The following is a 19,081-nucleotide window of genomic DNA, read 5'->3' on the forward strand; positions in this document are numbered from 1 at the left end:
CACGACAACACGTTACAATATTTGAATCTACTCACTGAATTTTTTGAGATTCAAAAGCAAATAATCTACCTTATTTTGCCACCATCTCTTTGAAGCAAAGAATTTCCTCTAGAAACAAAAAACCATCAAAACTAATCTTCAATTCTTCAAATGTCTCTTTAATAAACTTATGCCCAATATTTGTTGAATCTCTTAAGCTCTTTTCTTTTGACGCTTCTTTCATCTGTTCTTTAGAATCTTTTTGCAAAGGTCAAGCAACAGATTTCACCTTCTTATCTATTGTCTTATATTTTGTCTCAACTATAACCTCTAGCATTTGAAAAGATTTAATCATATCATAAACCTCTCTTGAATGAATTTGTATAATTTTATCATTGTAACTTAATCCAATAGATGTAATCAATTCTAAAAAATCTTTTAGTCTATTTTCTTCATAAGTACCAATAATCTTTTAATTATCTTTTAATATTTCTAATATATACAACTCTTTTTCAATAAGATACAATCCTTTTTTTTTTTTTTTTTTTTTCTTTTTAAGTCTTCAATCTTCTTAGACACAATACTTCCATTTTCAAAATTTCCAATAAATCTTGCATCAAAGGTACCTACATCTTGTAAGAGTACCTCTCTTTCTGTACCTCGATAATCTTGTTTTATAGTGGTACCCCTAAAAAAATCCTTAAATTCTTCAACAACCTTTGCAATGGATTTTCTTTCAATTTATCTTCATTTTGATCATGATTTGGAGGCAGAGTCAAAAATTTTAGTGCCCTCCTTCCATCTTCACTATGAATTTGTGTATAAGTTGAACCATCATCAAGTACTTTTGTTTCCATCTGAGTTGCAATAATATATGGTTGTTCCAAAATTAGATGATAAGATGTTATATCTTGAACAAAAAAAAATTTCTCCATTGCAACGTCACCAATTTCAATTGAAATTGAAATTATATAATTCACATTTTATCAGTTTTTTGGTGAATAATGTGTACATGTATAACATTGTTTCAGGATAATTTCAAATTTCACTGGACAAAGATGACTAAGTTCAAGTACGCTAGATTTGCTTAAAATTTTTGTTCAATGTGTGATTAAGGAATGCTCTGTGAAAATTCAATGATGGATTTAGCTCTTACTGTAATGAATGGACAGGTAAAGCCCAATGGTGATATCAAAGATGAAGTTGTACAAACTCCATTTATTCTTCTGGAGGTGAAGGTTGTTGATTAAGGAACATCACATGACCTCTATAAATGATGAATATCAGCTTTCAGTGTGAATATCTGCAGTTTGCAAACATGGAAAAAAACAAAATAATATATCAAAACTATCATAGAATTCTTGAAATATTCTTGCATTCAAATTCATTGTTTAATTAGCAACACCCAAAATATTTCAGTAAATTGTTCAATCTCTCATTATACTTTGCATTTATAAGTACCTCACTTTTCTTCCCTTTTTTCTGTAAATATTTTTCACAAAAAAAATGCTAGTTATAGGTGCCTGATGTATGTCATCTTAATTGCACCTCACAAATGTGCTCACAAATCCACATCATTGTGAACTATCTAACTGCTTAAGATTAAAATTGCAGGTATGCAAAATCAATTGAAGGAGCTAAACTTAAATACATACAGGACAACTCCGAGGTCATTAATCTTCAGATTTTTTCTCTTTTTTTTTTTCTTTTTTTTTCTTTTTTTTTTCTCAATATGGAACATCATCATCAACAAAATGTAGAAAAAGAGGGAGAGAATAAGAAAGAGTTCAATATGTAGGCCTCACCACATTTTCCAGGCTTTGTTTGTCACCGTGACATGAGCCATCATAGCTCTGCAATGGAATAACTTTTCAAGACTCTACACACGGCAGAATCAAACAGAAACTATGAGGAAGGGGTAAAGAAAAGACAAAGGAAAAAAGGCGGTCACAAGAGAATAAGTATGCCTCATAATTGTGTACTCACACACCCCATTCCCCACTGACCACTGCTCGGTTTTTCACCAGCAATACTCTTATCCCAAAATACCATCTTTCTTACCACCGCATAAATACATATATATATACACACACACACGTACACACAAATACATATGTGTGGTTTGATTCTTGGTTCCTTTCTTCACTGAATCAAGCTACCTGCGTAAAATTATATGGTGCCCTAGGTCCCACTAGAGAAAAACTGGGTCCTGTCGAAGAGTATGAGGCTGAGACCCTTATCACAGCAATGCTGTAGTTTACAGGTCATTTTCGGTTGAAACCTACTCCCTCCCACTTTAAGGACTGGTGACTGGTGGAGCGAGCTCCGGTACCAGCGTTGTCGCCTGCTGTCAATACAGAGATCATTCATTGTTCATCCTCATTGCATGAGAATGTCCATTTCCGGAGGAAGGGTACCAGAGGATGCCGAGAGGGGGTACCACCGTACTGGGGTCCACGTACTTGGCAGCACAACTCGGCTGTTGTACAAACTGACAATGAAAGACGAGCCTTCACGAATAGCTTGGCGCTTAACAGACACCGGATACGGAAAATGTTTTGAAGATTTTGTGCACAAGAATCGCAGAAGAGCCCTGGCATGTTTGGATCATTGAACTTGGGCTGTTCCTCAGTAGGTTGGATCAGTTGAGTCTCCTCACTTAAGAGATAAATCTGTCACGTCGACATTACCGCGTTGATCCTTATTGATCCGACCAACTTTTCGAGCTGCACACCCAGTCACCGATCTCATATTGGCATTTCCTATCGCTGGGCTGGTAAATTGCTGGTGCACCTCAATTTGTGCCCTGAGCGCCACAAAACGAGAGAGAGTGAGAAGAGGTGGTATCACGTAATAGTCGTGCAGATAAAGTGTCGAGTGGTCCTGCCGAAGCATCTGATTTGGAAAGCTTCTACCGTAGGGAGATGTAGCCCATTTATGAAGATGCCGAGTCCCTTAAGTCGATGGTGTGAGGGAGCGGTTCAGTACTTTGAACATCGCTACCTCATCTTGACATTCCTCTTCCTTTTCGGACACTGGATCTTAGGAGTCTAGTACAATACATGCTTTCCTCAGAGCAATCGTTCGGAGGTCATCTTCATCTTCCCTCAGCAGCCAGTCCACAGACTCCGAAACTTCAGGCGTCGAGGTATTGCGTAGAAGGATCAGCTTTTCATTATCATTGCGTTCTGAATCTGAGACTGGAGCATGCACCAAATCTCGTGGAATTTTCTGTGCAGCAGCAGCAGCAGCAGTAGCCTAGATCATTGGAGTCAAAATGGATTGGCAATTCGGTCGACTCTGTTACCGTCCCATCTTATACGAAACAGCTTTCATCTCTAGTTCGGGGTTTAGGCCTGGATAATACGGGATTCGCTCCTTTGCAACTACTTTCTCTCATCCGGTAGAGAGTGACGAAGTTGAGAATATTCTCCCGCCCAGCATGACCCATAGTGCTGCTAAAAAAGCCAATTCTCTTGATCGTGAGCAGGATCCTGTAGACATTGAAGCCATTCGGGAGCGACTTTCCAGGAGGTTCGGCAAAGACCTCCACCATCTCAGCACCAGAAAAGCACCTGTCAGAACCAGAAAAGATTCCAAAGCAGATTTGCGAACCATCAAGCAAAAGCTCTGCGACAGATTCAAGCACATCAGGCTGCCAACTCTGTGTGGCGTTAGATATCGCCAGACCACCAGTTTCCGGGAACGAGACATACCAGAAGGAGCTACCTCGACATACGCTATTGTGCTCAACAATCAGAAGATTCACCCCAATACGAGCGCCGACTCCATCGAGCTTCCTTCCATAACAAATATCAGGTGTTGTCTATTATAGCTCAGCCCTTTGAGGTCTAGATTTATTTGATGCTGTGATGACCGGCACCAATGGGCACTCCTTCCCTCAAATCTTCTTGACTGTCATGCCAAACCTGCAATTCATGACACTGTTTCTGTGAGCATGATCTAGACAGGTAATTGCCTCCATTCTTTTCAATAAACATGAATAGGACTGAATTCTCCAAGGCACTAGCCCAAGACTATGTCTCAGTTTTTTATTCATTTCAAAATGCAAAAAAAAGCTTCGAAATGGAATCGGGAAGCCGTAACATACAGTCTCGACTCCTTTTGCCGTCCACTTACTTTGCTTGCAGATTCACCGAACTAGACCTGGTGCTGCTTACACTAAACTGTTTACATCAAACAGTGAAGGGGACTTGTAGAAAGGAAAGCACGAAAAGCGGAAGAATTCTAGAGGAAGACTTACCACGCACCAACGCTCGAGCAATTTCATCAGCAATAAAACACAGAAATAATTATGAAGCCCAACTTGTGTTTATCTTGAACACCCTGTATTACAAGGTGCAAGCCTAAGATCTTGAATTGACTTTGTTGATCAAAATCCTGGTCGCTAGATCACTCGAATATTCACATGCTCTGTTATCCCTTTTAGAGTTGTGATGTTGCAGGGCTTGTCCTCATGTCATTCCTAACCGTTTGTTTCTCAACTCCAATATTCCAAAATATAACAAGACTTTTGAAATATATCAAACTAAGAACACTCTTAATTAACTTTATTACAAAACTAGTTGTTGATATCTATTTTAGTTTAAGGTTCTAACATAGCATTCTATTCTTATGGATTTAAATGTTTTTGATATGGTTATTTCTTATTAACATATTATTTTCAACAATTTATTTATGCTTTTTTATCATGTTCTAATTGTCTTTAAAATGGAGCACAAAAAAAAAAAAAATTACTTACATATATTTTGAATGATTTTTTAATATAAATTTGTAATTATCAATACAACTTATATTATATAATTTTTTTATTTTTTTATTTTTTACTTCTATTCAAGATTTATTGAGATTTTATCAAGAGACACAATTCTAATAATATTTTAAAACCCTTGAAATTTAATCAAGGTACAAATATTATTCTTACTTGGTAATAAATATCTTATTGTACTACTAATTTTTTTGATATTGTAAATAATGAAAAATTTTACAAACTATTATTTAATTTTTTAAAAATATATTCATATAAATTTTTAATTAAAAATAGAATTATTCTAAAATTTAAATTTTAAATTTTGTCAAATTTAAGTTTTAAAACTTTTACAGGGCTTTAATAAAAAAAATTGATAATAATTTTTAATGGTAACTTAAAAACTTCTTTATATCATTTACTTATTATTATAGTTTTAAATTATTTATAAATTTATCAAATAATTTATAAATTAAAAATATAATTATTATTTTTTAATAAAATATATAAATTTAAGTAAGATTTTTAAACTAAGAAAGTATTTATTTTAAGTATTTATTTCAATTAATTATTAATTTAGAATTCCAGGTTTTCATTATTTAGTAAACATAATTTATATTTGATAGAAGATCACATTTAACATTCAATAATATTATTCATATTTTATTAAAGAAAAAATTAATTTAAGAGTTTTTTTGTAGAATTTAATGAACATATATTAGTAAAATTTTAGGGTTTTTCTAAAGCATCAGAATCATATACAAGTAAATTAATTGATTAATTAATTTTTAGAATCTAATTAATGCTTATAAAAAATTTTAATTTTTTTAATATAATTCAAATTCTTAATTAATTTTGTCTTTAAATATTATTATTTGATATTATTTTAATTTTTTTCAAAAAATATAAAGAATTATAAGAATGAATGTTAGAATTTTTTTAAAATAAAAAAATTGTAACATATATAAAAAATAATAAAAAAATATTTTTTTTAATTCTATTTTATAAATATCTACCTATTTTATTTAGATTGGAAAACCTTTACTATCAAAAATGCAAGGAAAATAATTTAACAATGGATAGATTTTTATTTAAAATAAAACATAAGAAAGTTTATTCATAATAACAATAGTTGCAAGAATATTATGCAAAAAAATACCAAAGATTTTTTCACAACTTCTGTTGAAACCTGTAAAGTGATTTTTTTCTTTATTTTTTATTCTAGTATTTATATCATCAAAATTCTTTTCAAAAGCATGTAAAAAAGTATTCAATATTCTTGAACTATATAAAACCATTTTATAAGTTATATCAAATACAAAAAAATAAATACTTTTGATGTTTTTACAAAAAAATATTTTTATATATATTGAATATATTATGTAATGCTTGCAAATCAAATCTATGTATTTTAAATAAATTTATTTTAATTTTATGTATAAAAATTTATTTTATATTTTTATATTTTTATATTTTTATATTTTATTTTATTTTATTGATATAAATATCATATAAAAATAATATACTATTATAAATAATTATATATATATATATATATTATTTTTTACAACCAAATACATATTATAATTATTAAGATGATTAAATTTAACCTTATTCTTTAGGTATTTAAAGATACAATTTTTGACACTAAAATTTAAAATTCTTTAAACAATGCATTGAAAGTTTCATATTTTAAAATAGTGAATTGCTTAGATTGAATATATCATTAAGATTGTGATAGAATTATTGTAGTAAAAGTCCACTGCATAGCTATATGTATTACCTTAGGTTAATTGGATTAATAACACCTCAAGATAAGCCTAGAAATCTTATGTCATGAACATCTTTTAAATGAAATCATGTGCATAAATAGTTGATGTATGAAATTTGATGCTTCAATTGATGAAAAAGCTTTAGAAGTACAATAGGTTACAATAGTTTATAACTTATTGTGCATTTAAGTTATAGACATATCTGTAGTTATATAAATAAAATAAAAAAATAGAAGTAGGTAAAAATAGATTAATTTGATAATATCTTATGGAAGAGCTTTTTAGAAGCTTCATAGACATAGTTTCATCTTTATAGATGTTTATAGGTGATTAACAAATTAAAAACCTAGCCAATAAATTAGCCATATATTATATATATTGATAGCTTGTTGTACAAGCTAACCATGTGGTGTACATATAAGAAACTTGGATTGTACGTTAAAATATGTGTCTTATAAATTGGACACATATTGGAAGTCTTATAGAATATTGTTACATAATTCTTAGGTAGATAATATATATAGAGCTAAAAGTGAAGCTTTCTTTATTCTTGTCAACTTCTTTTTTATTTCTAATCAAGTTTTAAGAGTTTTTAGTTTTCTAGTCTTTGGCAATAGCCATTTCAATTTCTTATTAAATATATTTATTTTTTTATTTCTAGTTTGTCAGCTTTCTTTGATTTATTTCTCACTTATTTACATATCTTCTTTGAATTCTTTTCTTTGAAAGATTGATAAGAATCTTAATTCATTGTTCTTGTCTTATTTTTAGAAGTAAGTGGATTACCTCAACTTCTATTGTTGTATTTCAAAGCTTGCAGACTATCCATTTTGAACTAATATTTACTTTTCTAATACTATTTTTTTTCTTAATGAGAGTGGATTATCCTTCTTTGTAGAAATTTTTATTAAATATTATAAATTACAAATTATCCTCTTTTAATTTGATATATTGGTTAATTAAGTTATTTGAAATAGAAAAAAAAATCATAGATACTATATTTGAAAAAAATAAGAATAAATTTATAATTATTGTAAATCTTCACAAGTTTGTCAATATTCTTAGGATAGAAATTTTACACATCACTAATGCCAACTACAAAAGCACTATTCCTATGCCTATGAAAGAAGTCTAGAGTCTATGCCAAAAAATTGTACAGTTGAAGAAAGCAAGTAGATCAATCTCACAACCAAATCTTACTTCTATTAGATTAAGAGAGGCAAAAATTAGTATATCTAAGAAGTTTAATAGAACAAGATCAAAATTTTGATTTTTTTTAATAACTCAAGCTTTATTTAAGATTGCATTCTTTCTAATATCCTAATAGATTTACTTAAGTTGGATTAAAAGATGCACTTCTATCTAGAATTACTTTCTCTTAGTTTATACCTTTGATGGAAATAGATTCATAATTATTTTATGATTTGAATTCATTCCTAGAAGTGTTTACGGCCACATTTGAAGAAAGTGATCATGAAAGAGTAGCAAAAATCAAGATCTTATATTTACAATAAAGATCACAATCAACCACCATATATACTATTAAATTCTAAAACCTTACTTACAATATAGATTAGAATGACAAAGCCCTTATCAATTAATTTTGATATGGATTAAAAGATAATATCAAAGATTTATTATTGATAGTATAAAAAATAGATTCTTTAAAATAATTTATTGCTCAAGCCATTGCATGTAATAATGAACTATTTGAAAGGCATCAAGAATAAAGATTTGGCTAGAGAAGAATAAGTCAAGTTATGACAATAGTTGCTAAGTTTTTAAAATTTTATTCATTGAAGCCAAAATCAATCCAAATTGATATGATACGTTTTAAACTTCATACTAAGTAAGAAAAGACTTGATGTTGTTAAGAAGATTTGTGCCTATATTGTGGAGAAGCTAAGAATACTATTCAATATTGTCTAAAGAAATAATGCAATTACAAAATAAAGAGTACCATTGTTGAAGAAGATAATATGTCAAAAAACAAGTTTTTTCAAGTATAATAGAGACCATGTGGCTAGAATCATGTGCAACATTTATTTAAGGTTCTATTCTTTCTTCAATTTTCTTATCTTATTTTATAATAGATGTGTATTTAGGACCTAAAAATTACAAAATTTTGGTCTTAATATTATTTTAGTTTTAAAAACCTCACTTTATTTTATAGATAAAGACTTTGTCAAAAAATAAAAATATCTTTAATTAAGAAAGCTAAATCTATATACATAGAAGTTATAGATGGTTGTTTCTTAATTTTTTAAAATTTTATCTATGATATTATTCTTTTAGATATAAGAATTAAAGATCATAATAGAATAATAATATTCAATGAGATAAGATCTTCTTTCAATCTAATTATTTTAAAATTATCATGTTTAAAAAAATTTAACTCTCAAATAGATTGAATTTTTTGTAACCTTAACTTTTCTTGTAGTTTAATTCAAAATTCTATTAGTCAAGTAGAAATATATAAGTCTAATACATCCAAAATTCTACAAGTAGGTGTAAGAGCTTTCATGCATGCAAAAAAAGAAGGGTCATCTTTTGCTATATATACCACACTAATTTTTGATGGTAGAAAGATCTCAATTTGTATTTCTAGCTAATATCAAGATTTTTAGGATATTTTTTTAAAAAAAATAAAAATATTCTTCCAAAATATTGATCCTATGATTATTTTATTGATCTTCAAGAAAGAGCTCAACTACGATTTGGACCAATTTAAAGCTTATCATAAAATGGATTGGCTGCAATGAAAGAGTACATTAATGAAAATTTAGCCAAAAACTTCATACACCATTCAAAATCTCCAATAAGATCTTCTATCTTGTTTATAAAGAAATAAGATAGATCTTTATAGATGTGCAAAGACTACCAAAGACTTAACAAGATCACTATTAAGAATAGATATTCTTTACTTCTAATTTTAAAACTTTTTGACCAATTCAATTAAGCAAAGATCAACATCTTATGAATGACATTTATCAACATCATTGAAATATGTCATTATCAAGATTTGATTTCAAGATCATATATTGAACTTATTTATATATGTTGAATGTCATTCACAAAAAATACCATTCATATGTTAAAAAATGACATTCACAAGATATTAAAAAGTGGCTATAAATATATGAATGATATTTTTTGTGAATTTAAAAGCAACTTATTGGAGCATGTCATTATCAAGATTTGATTTTAAGATCATATATTGACCCAAAAAACAATAAGATTTGTCAAACATACTTTCAAAGTATTCTTACCTTACACCAAAAGAAGGAGATGTATCTTTTAATCAACATAGAATAATCATCTTGAAGCCTAAGTAATTTCATCTTTAAGTAGTAAAATCAACATTGACTATTAATTCAATCTTTAACAAGAAAATTTAATTAATTATGGCATGTGATCTTTTTATTTATGATATTAAGAATACTGCTTTTAAGTTTTATAATACTTCTAAGTTTGAGTTTAAAAAATAATCTACTCTCTTTTGAAGATTATCTATATAGCTATATATATATATATATATATATATATATATATATATATATATGTATTCTTTAAACTCGTCATGACTTTTTAGCAATAAGATATTTTAAATACAATAAGTCTTTGGAGCTAATATGCAAATATTTTTGGTAGTTGCAAATGTCAAAGGCTGTGAAAGACTTTGTATAGTCATGTGATATTTGCTCAAAGTCAAAAACTCCTTATCATCAATCTTATAGACTTTTCCAACTATTACCTATATTAAAACAACCATTGTCTTTTATTTCTATGGATTTTATTATGGATCTTTTAAGTTCAAGTTTGTATGATTTTATATTTATAATAATAGATTATTTCATCAAAATAGTTTATTTTGTATCATATATAAAATCTATTTGAGGTAAAGAAATAGCTATGCTTTTCCTTGACAACATCTATTATTATTATGGATCTCTAAAGGATATTATATCTAATAGAAAAACATAATTTTTATTAAGATTTTAGAAAATATTTTTTAAGATATTGAAGATGGATATAAAATTCTCTTCAATCATTCATCCTCAAATTGATGAATAAATAGAATGGTATCAAAGTAGAAAGAGTTGCCTCAAAAAATTATTGAGATTTAAGTTGTGACTAATTACTCAATTGAATCTTAAGATAAGAAAGTACCAATTTTATATATAAATTTTTTTCTAAAGAGGTAATTACATCAATATATAAGCCTTAAGTATCAAAAAATACTCAAAACGTGATAAAAATATTCTAAGTTCTTATATATCTTTAAGGTGAATATTTTCTAAACTTCAAAAATTCATATTTCATGATTGGTTTGTCCAAACAAACTAAAATTTTATATTAAGTATTGATGTATTTTAAACAACTACCACAAAAAAAAATTTAACTATAAATTCTTTATGGATCTTGAAATATTGCCAAAATCCTAAGAATAGTTTTAAATCCTTACTTATATATATCCACCTATAATTTTCTTCATATGTCACAAACTAAATACTCAAATATCATAAAATTTTGATATATAGCTTTTTAACTTAATAACTTACTATTAAGGATAAGAACTTGATAAAGACAAATAAACAAGTGACACTTCTCTCAAAGAAAGATGAAAAAATAGAAATAAATCAATATGTATATTAAAAAAGAAACTAGAATGGTTATTGCCAAAAGCCAAGAAAACTAGAGACCCTTGAAACTAGACTAGAAGTAAGAAAAGAATTGACAAGAGTGAAGAGGGCTTCACTCTTGCCTCTATATATACTATCTAAATAAAGGCTACATGGCGATGTTCTATAAGACCTCCAATATGTGTTGACTTTGTAGGATACATGCCTTGACTTACAAGGCAAGTTTTTCTACGTATAGGCCACATAGTTAGCTTGGTCTTCAAGCTAATAATATGTGTGGCACATGGCCAACTTATTGACTACGTTTCTAATCCAAAAAGTCAATTAAAGACACCTATAAAGTCAAAGTAGCATCTATTAAGCTTCTAAAAAGCTTCTATAGGAAATATTATAGAATTAACTTACTTTTACCTACTTTTATTTACTTCTATCTATCAATACAAGTAATTACTGGCTTACATGCGTATGTCCATGATACTTACATCTTTCAAAATTTATAAAGACCTCAATATAAAGGCCTCAATAACAATCAAATAATAGAGAGGTCATTATGTCCTAAAATAGAATATTATCAATGCTTAAGAGGACTTATCAACAACCTTTAAAAACAACAACAATCAAAGTATGTAGCAAATATAATTTATTGCATCTTGGAATTTTTCAACATGTAATTACCACTACTCATAGAACTCATTTATGAATCATATAATTGACTTATTTATATATTTAGTAAAAAACATTTTATATGGTATTTAAAATCACCAATTTAATGAATTAATATAGAAATTTTGAGATTAATAGTCAAAAATAGGATTTTAATATAAAATTAGATTCTACATAGAATTTTTTTTGAAAAAAAGTTTTAAAATTATTTTTAAAAAAAAATTATTCAATATAATTACAGATTTTTTTTATATGATAGCTTATTATTTTTAAAAGTTTAATTAGCTAGGAATTAAAATAGAATCAATAATTCAAAATAATTCAAAAAAAAATCAAAAGAAAGAAAAAAAATCAAAATAAAAAAATCAAAAATAAAAGAAAAGAAAAAGAATTAAAAAATTAATAATTAATTAACTAAATAATTAAAAAGATGAAAAGAAAGGATGACAAAAAAGATGAAATTTTGCCCCCAAATTCTAACAGCTTCTTTATTAATAAAGATCTAGGCGGCCTTGTACCTTTTTCTACCTAAATTTTTCTTCTAGTGTTTGAATAGAGCCTTAAAATTTGTCGAGACAAGCATTAATTCTTTTCTTATATTTTTTATATAAGTTGTTCTATGAAGATGCTCATTATAAGTTGTTCTATGAAGTGGCTATAGAAGCCTTTATCTTAAATTTTTCTTGTAAATGGAGGTTGAAGTTCTATTTTTTTTCTTCATGTGAGCTTTATTAACTGTGTTGCTGTGACTTTTATAGTTAATAAATATTTTGCTTATTATTAAGCAACAAACTCTAAGAGACTCTTGGTATGGTTAATTATTCAAATTAGAGCAAGGCGATGTTGTATGGCATGATTTGTAATTTAAAAATACACAAGATATCTAATTATAGAGAGTTTAATTTTAACTTATTGGCAAAGCCTTAATAAATAATTTATTCTACTTTTAACTTAAATACAAAGTCTTGGCTTTCAAAACCTATTTACTTTATATAAAATATCCAAATTGTAGCAAAATCCTTCAAAACATATTTTTCCTTCAAAAGATTTCTTCTTCTTGAATTTTAGAAATTCATATCTTTTGATCTAATTGTTTAATTTCTTTCAAATTTTTATATAATATAGCTATTATCTTTAAGCTTTATTATAAAAAAATAAACCATAAAATTGCTACCAATCTTCTTACATTTTAGAAATCCTAGCAGGTGCTTTAAATCCTAACTTATAAATATCTAAGCATTATTTTCTTCATATCTCAAAAATCCAAAATTTAAATTCCAAAAAATTTGTATAAAAATTTTATTAATATAAAAATATACATTCTTAAAAATTATGAGCCCAAATCTCATCAAATTGCTCAAGATATAGCTCAAAATACAACCACTAGTGAATTAGATCACTTACTATCTTTAGATTTCTAAGTGTTGATTTCAACTTCTAATATCTCCTTCATCTTAACTTAAAATCCATCAAATAGTATGCCAAAAATATAGCCAAAAGAGTGTTCTCTTTAACTTCAATCACCAATCCTTTATTTCTTTCTATATATACATGTTATGTCCAAAAGAGTGTGAGTAGATACAAAATCAATACCTTAACTTTGAGCGCCCATATCTCTTTAATATAAACTCCAAATCACACAAAATTTGTACCAAAACCATAGAAAAAAAATCTAAACTTGCTGATTCTAGCCTCCAAAGCTCAAAATGCTCTCAAAAAAATAACCCTAATTTCTAATAAGGCCTCGTGCAGCCTCCTTGAAGCCTATTGGGCATGATTTTTTGGCCAATAGGAATAGAGATTTTCATCATCTATCTCCATTAATCCATATGGATCACCTAACTTCTCATTTTTCTACTAAGATCCCTCTTCAATCCTTTTTTTAATATGATTTACATAATATATGTCCTAAACATCAAATAAAAGAAACAAAATAAGACTTTAAGGGCCATCAATGTCTAATAAAGGTGCCTTTACATATGTAAAAGTTATTATCAACTAAAATTAATCTTAAAAGATACTATAAAAAAATAAAGTTATGTAAATTCTAATAGTAATTCTTTTAAACAACCTCTTTTTTAAAATAATAATCTAACTAGATTCTACAATCAATTAGAATCCACTATTATGGCTCTTATCATGTTACTTAATAAATTTTATATCAAACATATAAACATAATATTTTTACATTATAACCAAGCTAGGATACAACAATAGCTAGAGGCAATAGAATATTATCTTCTATAGTATTGCTCTTAGATCTTATAATTCTATGTTATTAAGGTGGTTTGCCTTGTAGCATATCATGGCAAAATTAATATGCTAATTATTATTCTTTTTATTAATAAATGACTTTATTCTATAGTTAATTTATGCTATTTTGCGTGGTTGTTATTTTTTCTTTGATTCTATTATTATTTATCTTTGATTTGTAGCAAAATTGGCTTAAGAATTGTATCTTCTTATGAAGGTTTTATATTTGGTGGATTTTCCTTCTAATTTAGATATTTAATGAATAATTGAAGGATAGTATACTCTAGACTACCTTATTGTGATACATGTATATGATGGTAGTATCATGGATATATGGATGTAAGCCAATAACTACATATATAAATAGATAGAAGTAAGTAAAAATAAGTAAAAATAAGTTAATTCTATAATATTTGCTACGGAAGCTTCGTAAAAGCTTTATAGACGTTGCTTTGGCTTTATAGATGTCTTTAATTGACTTTTTGGATTAAAAACATGGTCAACAAGTTAGCCATGTGCCACACATGTTGTTAGTTTGAAGATCAAGCTAACTATGTGGCCTATACGTAGAAAAACTTGCCTTGTAAGTCAAAGCATGTGTTCTATAAAGTCAACACATATTGGAGGTCCTATAGAACATCGCCACATAGCCCTTAGTTAAATAGTATATATAGAGACAAGAGTAAAGCCCTCTTCACTCTTGTCAATTCCTTTCTTGCTTCTAGTCTAATTTCAAGGGTCTCTAGTTTTCTTGTCTCTTAAAAATAGCCATTCTAGTTTCTTTTTTAATATATATATTGAGTTATTTCTATTTTGTCATCTTTCTTTGAGAGAAGTCTCACTTATTTATTTGTCTTTATTAAGTTCTTGTCCTTGATAGATTGACAAGAGTATACTTACAATATTAGAGCTTTATCTAATCTTGATTAAGAAGAGATTACTCCTTTCTCTTGATAAAACATAAGCATATTAGAATTTGTAGATTATCCTCTTCTAAACTGATATCATTTTTAGTATTTTCTTTGTTCTCAAGTCCTTTTTTCTATTTGACTTGAGCAATATTAGATATTTTTTTTTCTAAGTGTTATCATGGCAAAACTTGCTGAAATGAAGAATGCAATGGCCTAAATGTAAGAGCAATTGAGGGAATTAATTCTTGTGATGCATCAACTCAATTTACTACCAGAAGGATCAATAAGATTAGTAGGAAGTGAAGATATAGAAATGATTGGAGCTACTTCAACATCTGCATCAAATCATATCTCTTCTTCTATGGTGGAATGTCCTTCCAGTGTTAGAGAATCTAGAATTGGCCTACTCGAGAAATTTGATGGCACCAAATCAAAGTTTAGAAGATTTATCAATTAAGTACAATTTGTAATTGAACTTCAACTCCAAAGCTATCCAACTCTAGCATCACAAGTTAGATTCATTGGTACGCTTCTTTCAGGTTCAATATTATCATGGTTTTCATCTTTTTTTGAATGATAAGATCTAATATTAGATAATTTGGAGGCATGTATGGAGTTTTGATCCATGTATGGAGAACTTGATGCAATTCGTGTTACAAGCAACAAGATCTATATTTTATGACAAGGCAATCAATCAATAACGTTGTATGCTTCACAGTTTTGATAACTTACAACTGATATTAAGTGAAATGATGCTGCACTTATTAGCCAATTTCTCTACGGATTATAATATGAGGTAAAAAAAAATTAATGCTCAACTTACCTGATCTTCAAACATTGAGCCAAGCAATTGATTTTTTTATGAAGTGCGACAATCATCTTTTTGAATTCCAATCTGAGAACCATACAAGTAGACCTCAACATTACTATAATTCAATGGCAACACCAACATCTATTCAATATATACATTTGGAAGTAGAAGATATCTAAATTGATGCGATACGTTTCAAACTTCTTATTAAATAAGAAAAGACTCATCGTCGTCAGAAAGAATTGTGCTTATATTGTAGAAAATCTAAGTATACTACTCAACATTGCCTAAAGAAGTGACGTAACCATAAAATGAGGAGTACAATAATTAAAAAAGATAGCATGTCGGAAAACAAATTTGTCCAATTATAATAGGGATCGTGCAGTTGAAACCTTGTACAACACCTAGTGAAGGTCCTATTCTCTCCTTAGAAACCTCTCTATATTTTATGATAAATATTATTCTAGGACCTAAACATTACAAAGCCTCTGCCTTGTTAGATTCAGGAGCCTTAGCATGTTTTTTAGATGAAAAATTTGCTAAAAGATATAGCATACTTTTGGTGAAGAAATCTAAACCTGTTTATGTAGAAGTCATAGATGGTCGTCCGTTGTCTTCAAGAGATGTTACTTATGAAACTCTTCCTATAGAAGTAGCAACTAATGGTCATAGTAGCTTTGTAATATTTGATATCATTAGATCTCCCTCTAATCTAATTATTTTAGATTTATTATGGCTAAATAAATATAATCCTAAAATAGATTGGACTTCTCATAGTCTTGATTTTTCAAAAAGTATAACTAAGAGCGTAGTTAATCAAGTAAAAAGTCATAAGTCTAGTACAATTAAATCTATATTTGTAGGTGTAAGAGCTTTCTTGCATACTGCAAAAGATAGATCAGCTTGTGTCATTTATGCCACACCTACTTCTACTCGTGGAAAGACTTCAAGTGGCATTCCAAGCCAATATCAAGATTTTTAAGTTATATTTGAGAAGAAAAATGTAGATACTCTTCCAAAACATTGTTCCTATGACTGCTCAATTGACCTTCAAGAAGGAGCACAACTGCCATTTAGACCAATCTATAATTTATCACAAAATAAGTTGACTGAACTCAAAGAGTACATTGAAGGGAATCTAGCCAAGAACTTCATATGCCATTCCAAATCTCTAGTAGGAGTTCCAATTTTATTTGTGAAGAAAAAAGATGGATCATTGCGGATGTGTGTCAATTACTAAGGACTCAACAAAATCACCATCAAGAACAGATACCCACTACCTTTGATATCTCGATTCCTTGATCAGTTGAATCAAGCTAAGATCTATTCAAAAATAGATCTATGAAGAGCATACAATCTAGTACACATCAAAGAAGGAGATGAATGGAAGATTGTATTTCAAACAAGGTATGGACATTTTCAATACAATGTCATGCCTTTTGGACTTATAAATGTACCAACAACATTTCAACATCTAATGAATGATGTCTTTTTGGAGTTTTTAGATGATTTTATTGTCTATTACCTAGATGACATCTTAATCTATTCAAAAAACTCAGAAGAACATGAACTTCATGTTTGTCATGTATTACAAAAACTAAGAGATGCGGGACTCTATGCCAAGATAGAAAAGTGAATATTTTATCCTAATCAAGTCGACTTCTTAGGATACATCATTTCAAATGATGGACTTATGATAGTTCCTAAGAAAGTTCAAACTATTATGGATTGGAAGATCCCAAAAACGGTAAGAGATATCCAATGCTTTTTGGGATTTGCCAACTATTATCGGATCTTCATCAAAGACTTTTCTAAAGTTGCAGCTTCCCTTACACATTTGACTTGTAAAGAAAAACTTCAGTGGAATCAAGAAGCGGAAGTAGCATTTAAAGTTTGGAAGACAACCTTTTTTTTGTACCAATCTTGTATCGCATCAATTTTTTTAAGCCATTTTTTATGAAAACAGACACATCAGACTTTGCTTTGGGTGTCATATTGTGACAAATGAGAATAGATGATAAACTTCATCCAATAGCTATTCATTCCAAAAAAATTTCAACAACAGAGATCAACTACAAAATCCATGACAAAAAACTTCTTGCAATCATGGATTTGTTTTAAGAATGGCACCATTATATAGAAGGTGCTTCTAGTCCAATCACAATGTATACAGATCACAAGAATCTTGAATATTTTATATCAACACGTATTTTGAATTGTTACCAAGCTTGTTGGAGTATATCTTTGTCAAGATTCGAATTCAAGGTCATTTATTGACCATAAAAACAATAAGGTTTGTCAAATACACTCTTTAGATGATCTTACCTTGTACCAAAAGAAAGAGATGATGCTTTTGATCAATAATGGATAATTCTCTTAAAGTTAGAGCATCTTCATCTTTGAGTAATGAAATCAACACTAACTATTGATTCAACTTTCATTAAGCAAGTTCACTCAAGTATGTCTTTTGATCCTCTTATTCATGATATTAAAAAAAATTCTTTAAAGTCTCATGATACTTCTAAGTTTGAATTCAAGAACAATCTACTATATTTCAAGGGATGCCTATATGTTCCAGAAGGTGAAGCTTGATTATGTATTCTTCAAGCTCGTCATGACTTTCTAATAGTAGAATATTTTGGATACAATAAAACTTTAGAACTAATATCTAGGAACTTTTGGTTGCGACAAATGTAGAAAATAATCAAAGATTTTGTATAAACTTGTTATGTTTGCTCAAGATCAAAAACTTCTCGTCATAGACCTTATAGACTTCTTCAACCATTATCCATTCCAAAACAACCATGGTCTTCTGTTTCTGTGGATTTCATCACAAATCTTCCAATCTCAAGTTCTTATGATTCTATATTCGTGATAGTAGATCGTTTTACAAAGATGGCACATTTTGTACCATATATAAAATCTATCATAGCTGAAGAAACAACTAAGCTCTTTCTTAACAATATCTATCGCTATTATGGATTATCTAAGGATATTATATCAAATAGGAGAATTCAATTTGTATCAAGATTTTGGCGGACTCTTTTCAAGATTCTAAAAGTGGATATAAAACTATCTTCAACATTCCATCCTCAAACTAATGGACAAACAAAGCGTCTTAATCAAGTTTTGGAGTAGTATTTAAGATATAGTAGCAACTACCAATAAGATGATTGGACAACTCTTTTTCCATTAGTAGAGTTTCTTTATAATAACATGGTACATTCTTCTATAAAATAAATACATTTTTTTGCCAATTATGGTTATCATCGACAACTTGA

General features: G+C 28.5%; 1 protein-coding gene across 1 annotated transcript; it reads left to right on the plus strand.

Annotated features, from left to right (window-relative positions):
- The first annotated feature begins 2,580 nt into the window (after window positions 1-2,580).
- LOC141044494 (uncharacterized) lies at window positions 2,581-4,395 on the plus strand. Its single transcript, XM_090244840.1, has 2 exons — window positions 2,581-3,950; window positions 4,131-4,395. The coding sequence occupies exon 1, from the start codon at window positions 3,422-3,424 to the stop codon at window positions 3,812-3,814; it is 393 nt and encodes a 130-aa protein (XP_090100966.1). The 5' UTR covers window positions 2,581-3,421; the 3' UTR covers window positions 3,815-3,950; window positions 4,131-4,395.
- The last annotated feature ends 14,686 nt before the right edge of the window (window positions 4,396-19,081 follow it).

The sequence above is a fragment of the Physcomitrium patens genome, chromosome 19 (assembly GCF_059467195.1).
Source record: "Physcomitrium patens ecotype Gransden chromosome 19, ASM5946719v1, whole genome shotgun sequence".
Classification (NCBI taxonomy): domain Eukaryota; kingdom Viridiplantae; phylum Streptophyta; class Bryopsida; order Funariales; family Funariaceae; genus Physcomitrium; species Physcomitrium patens.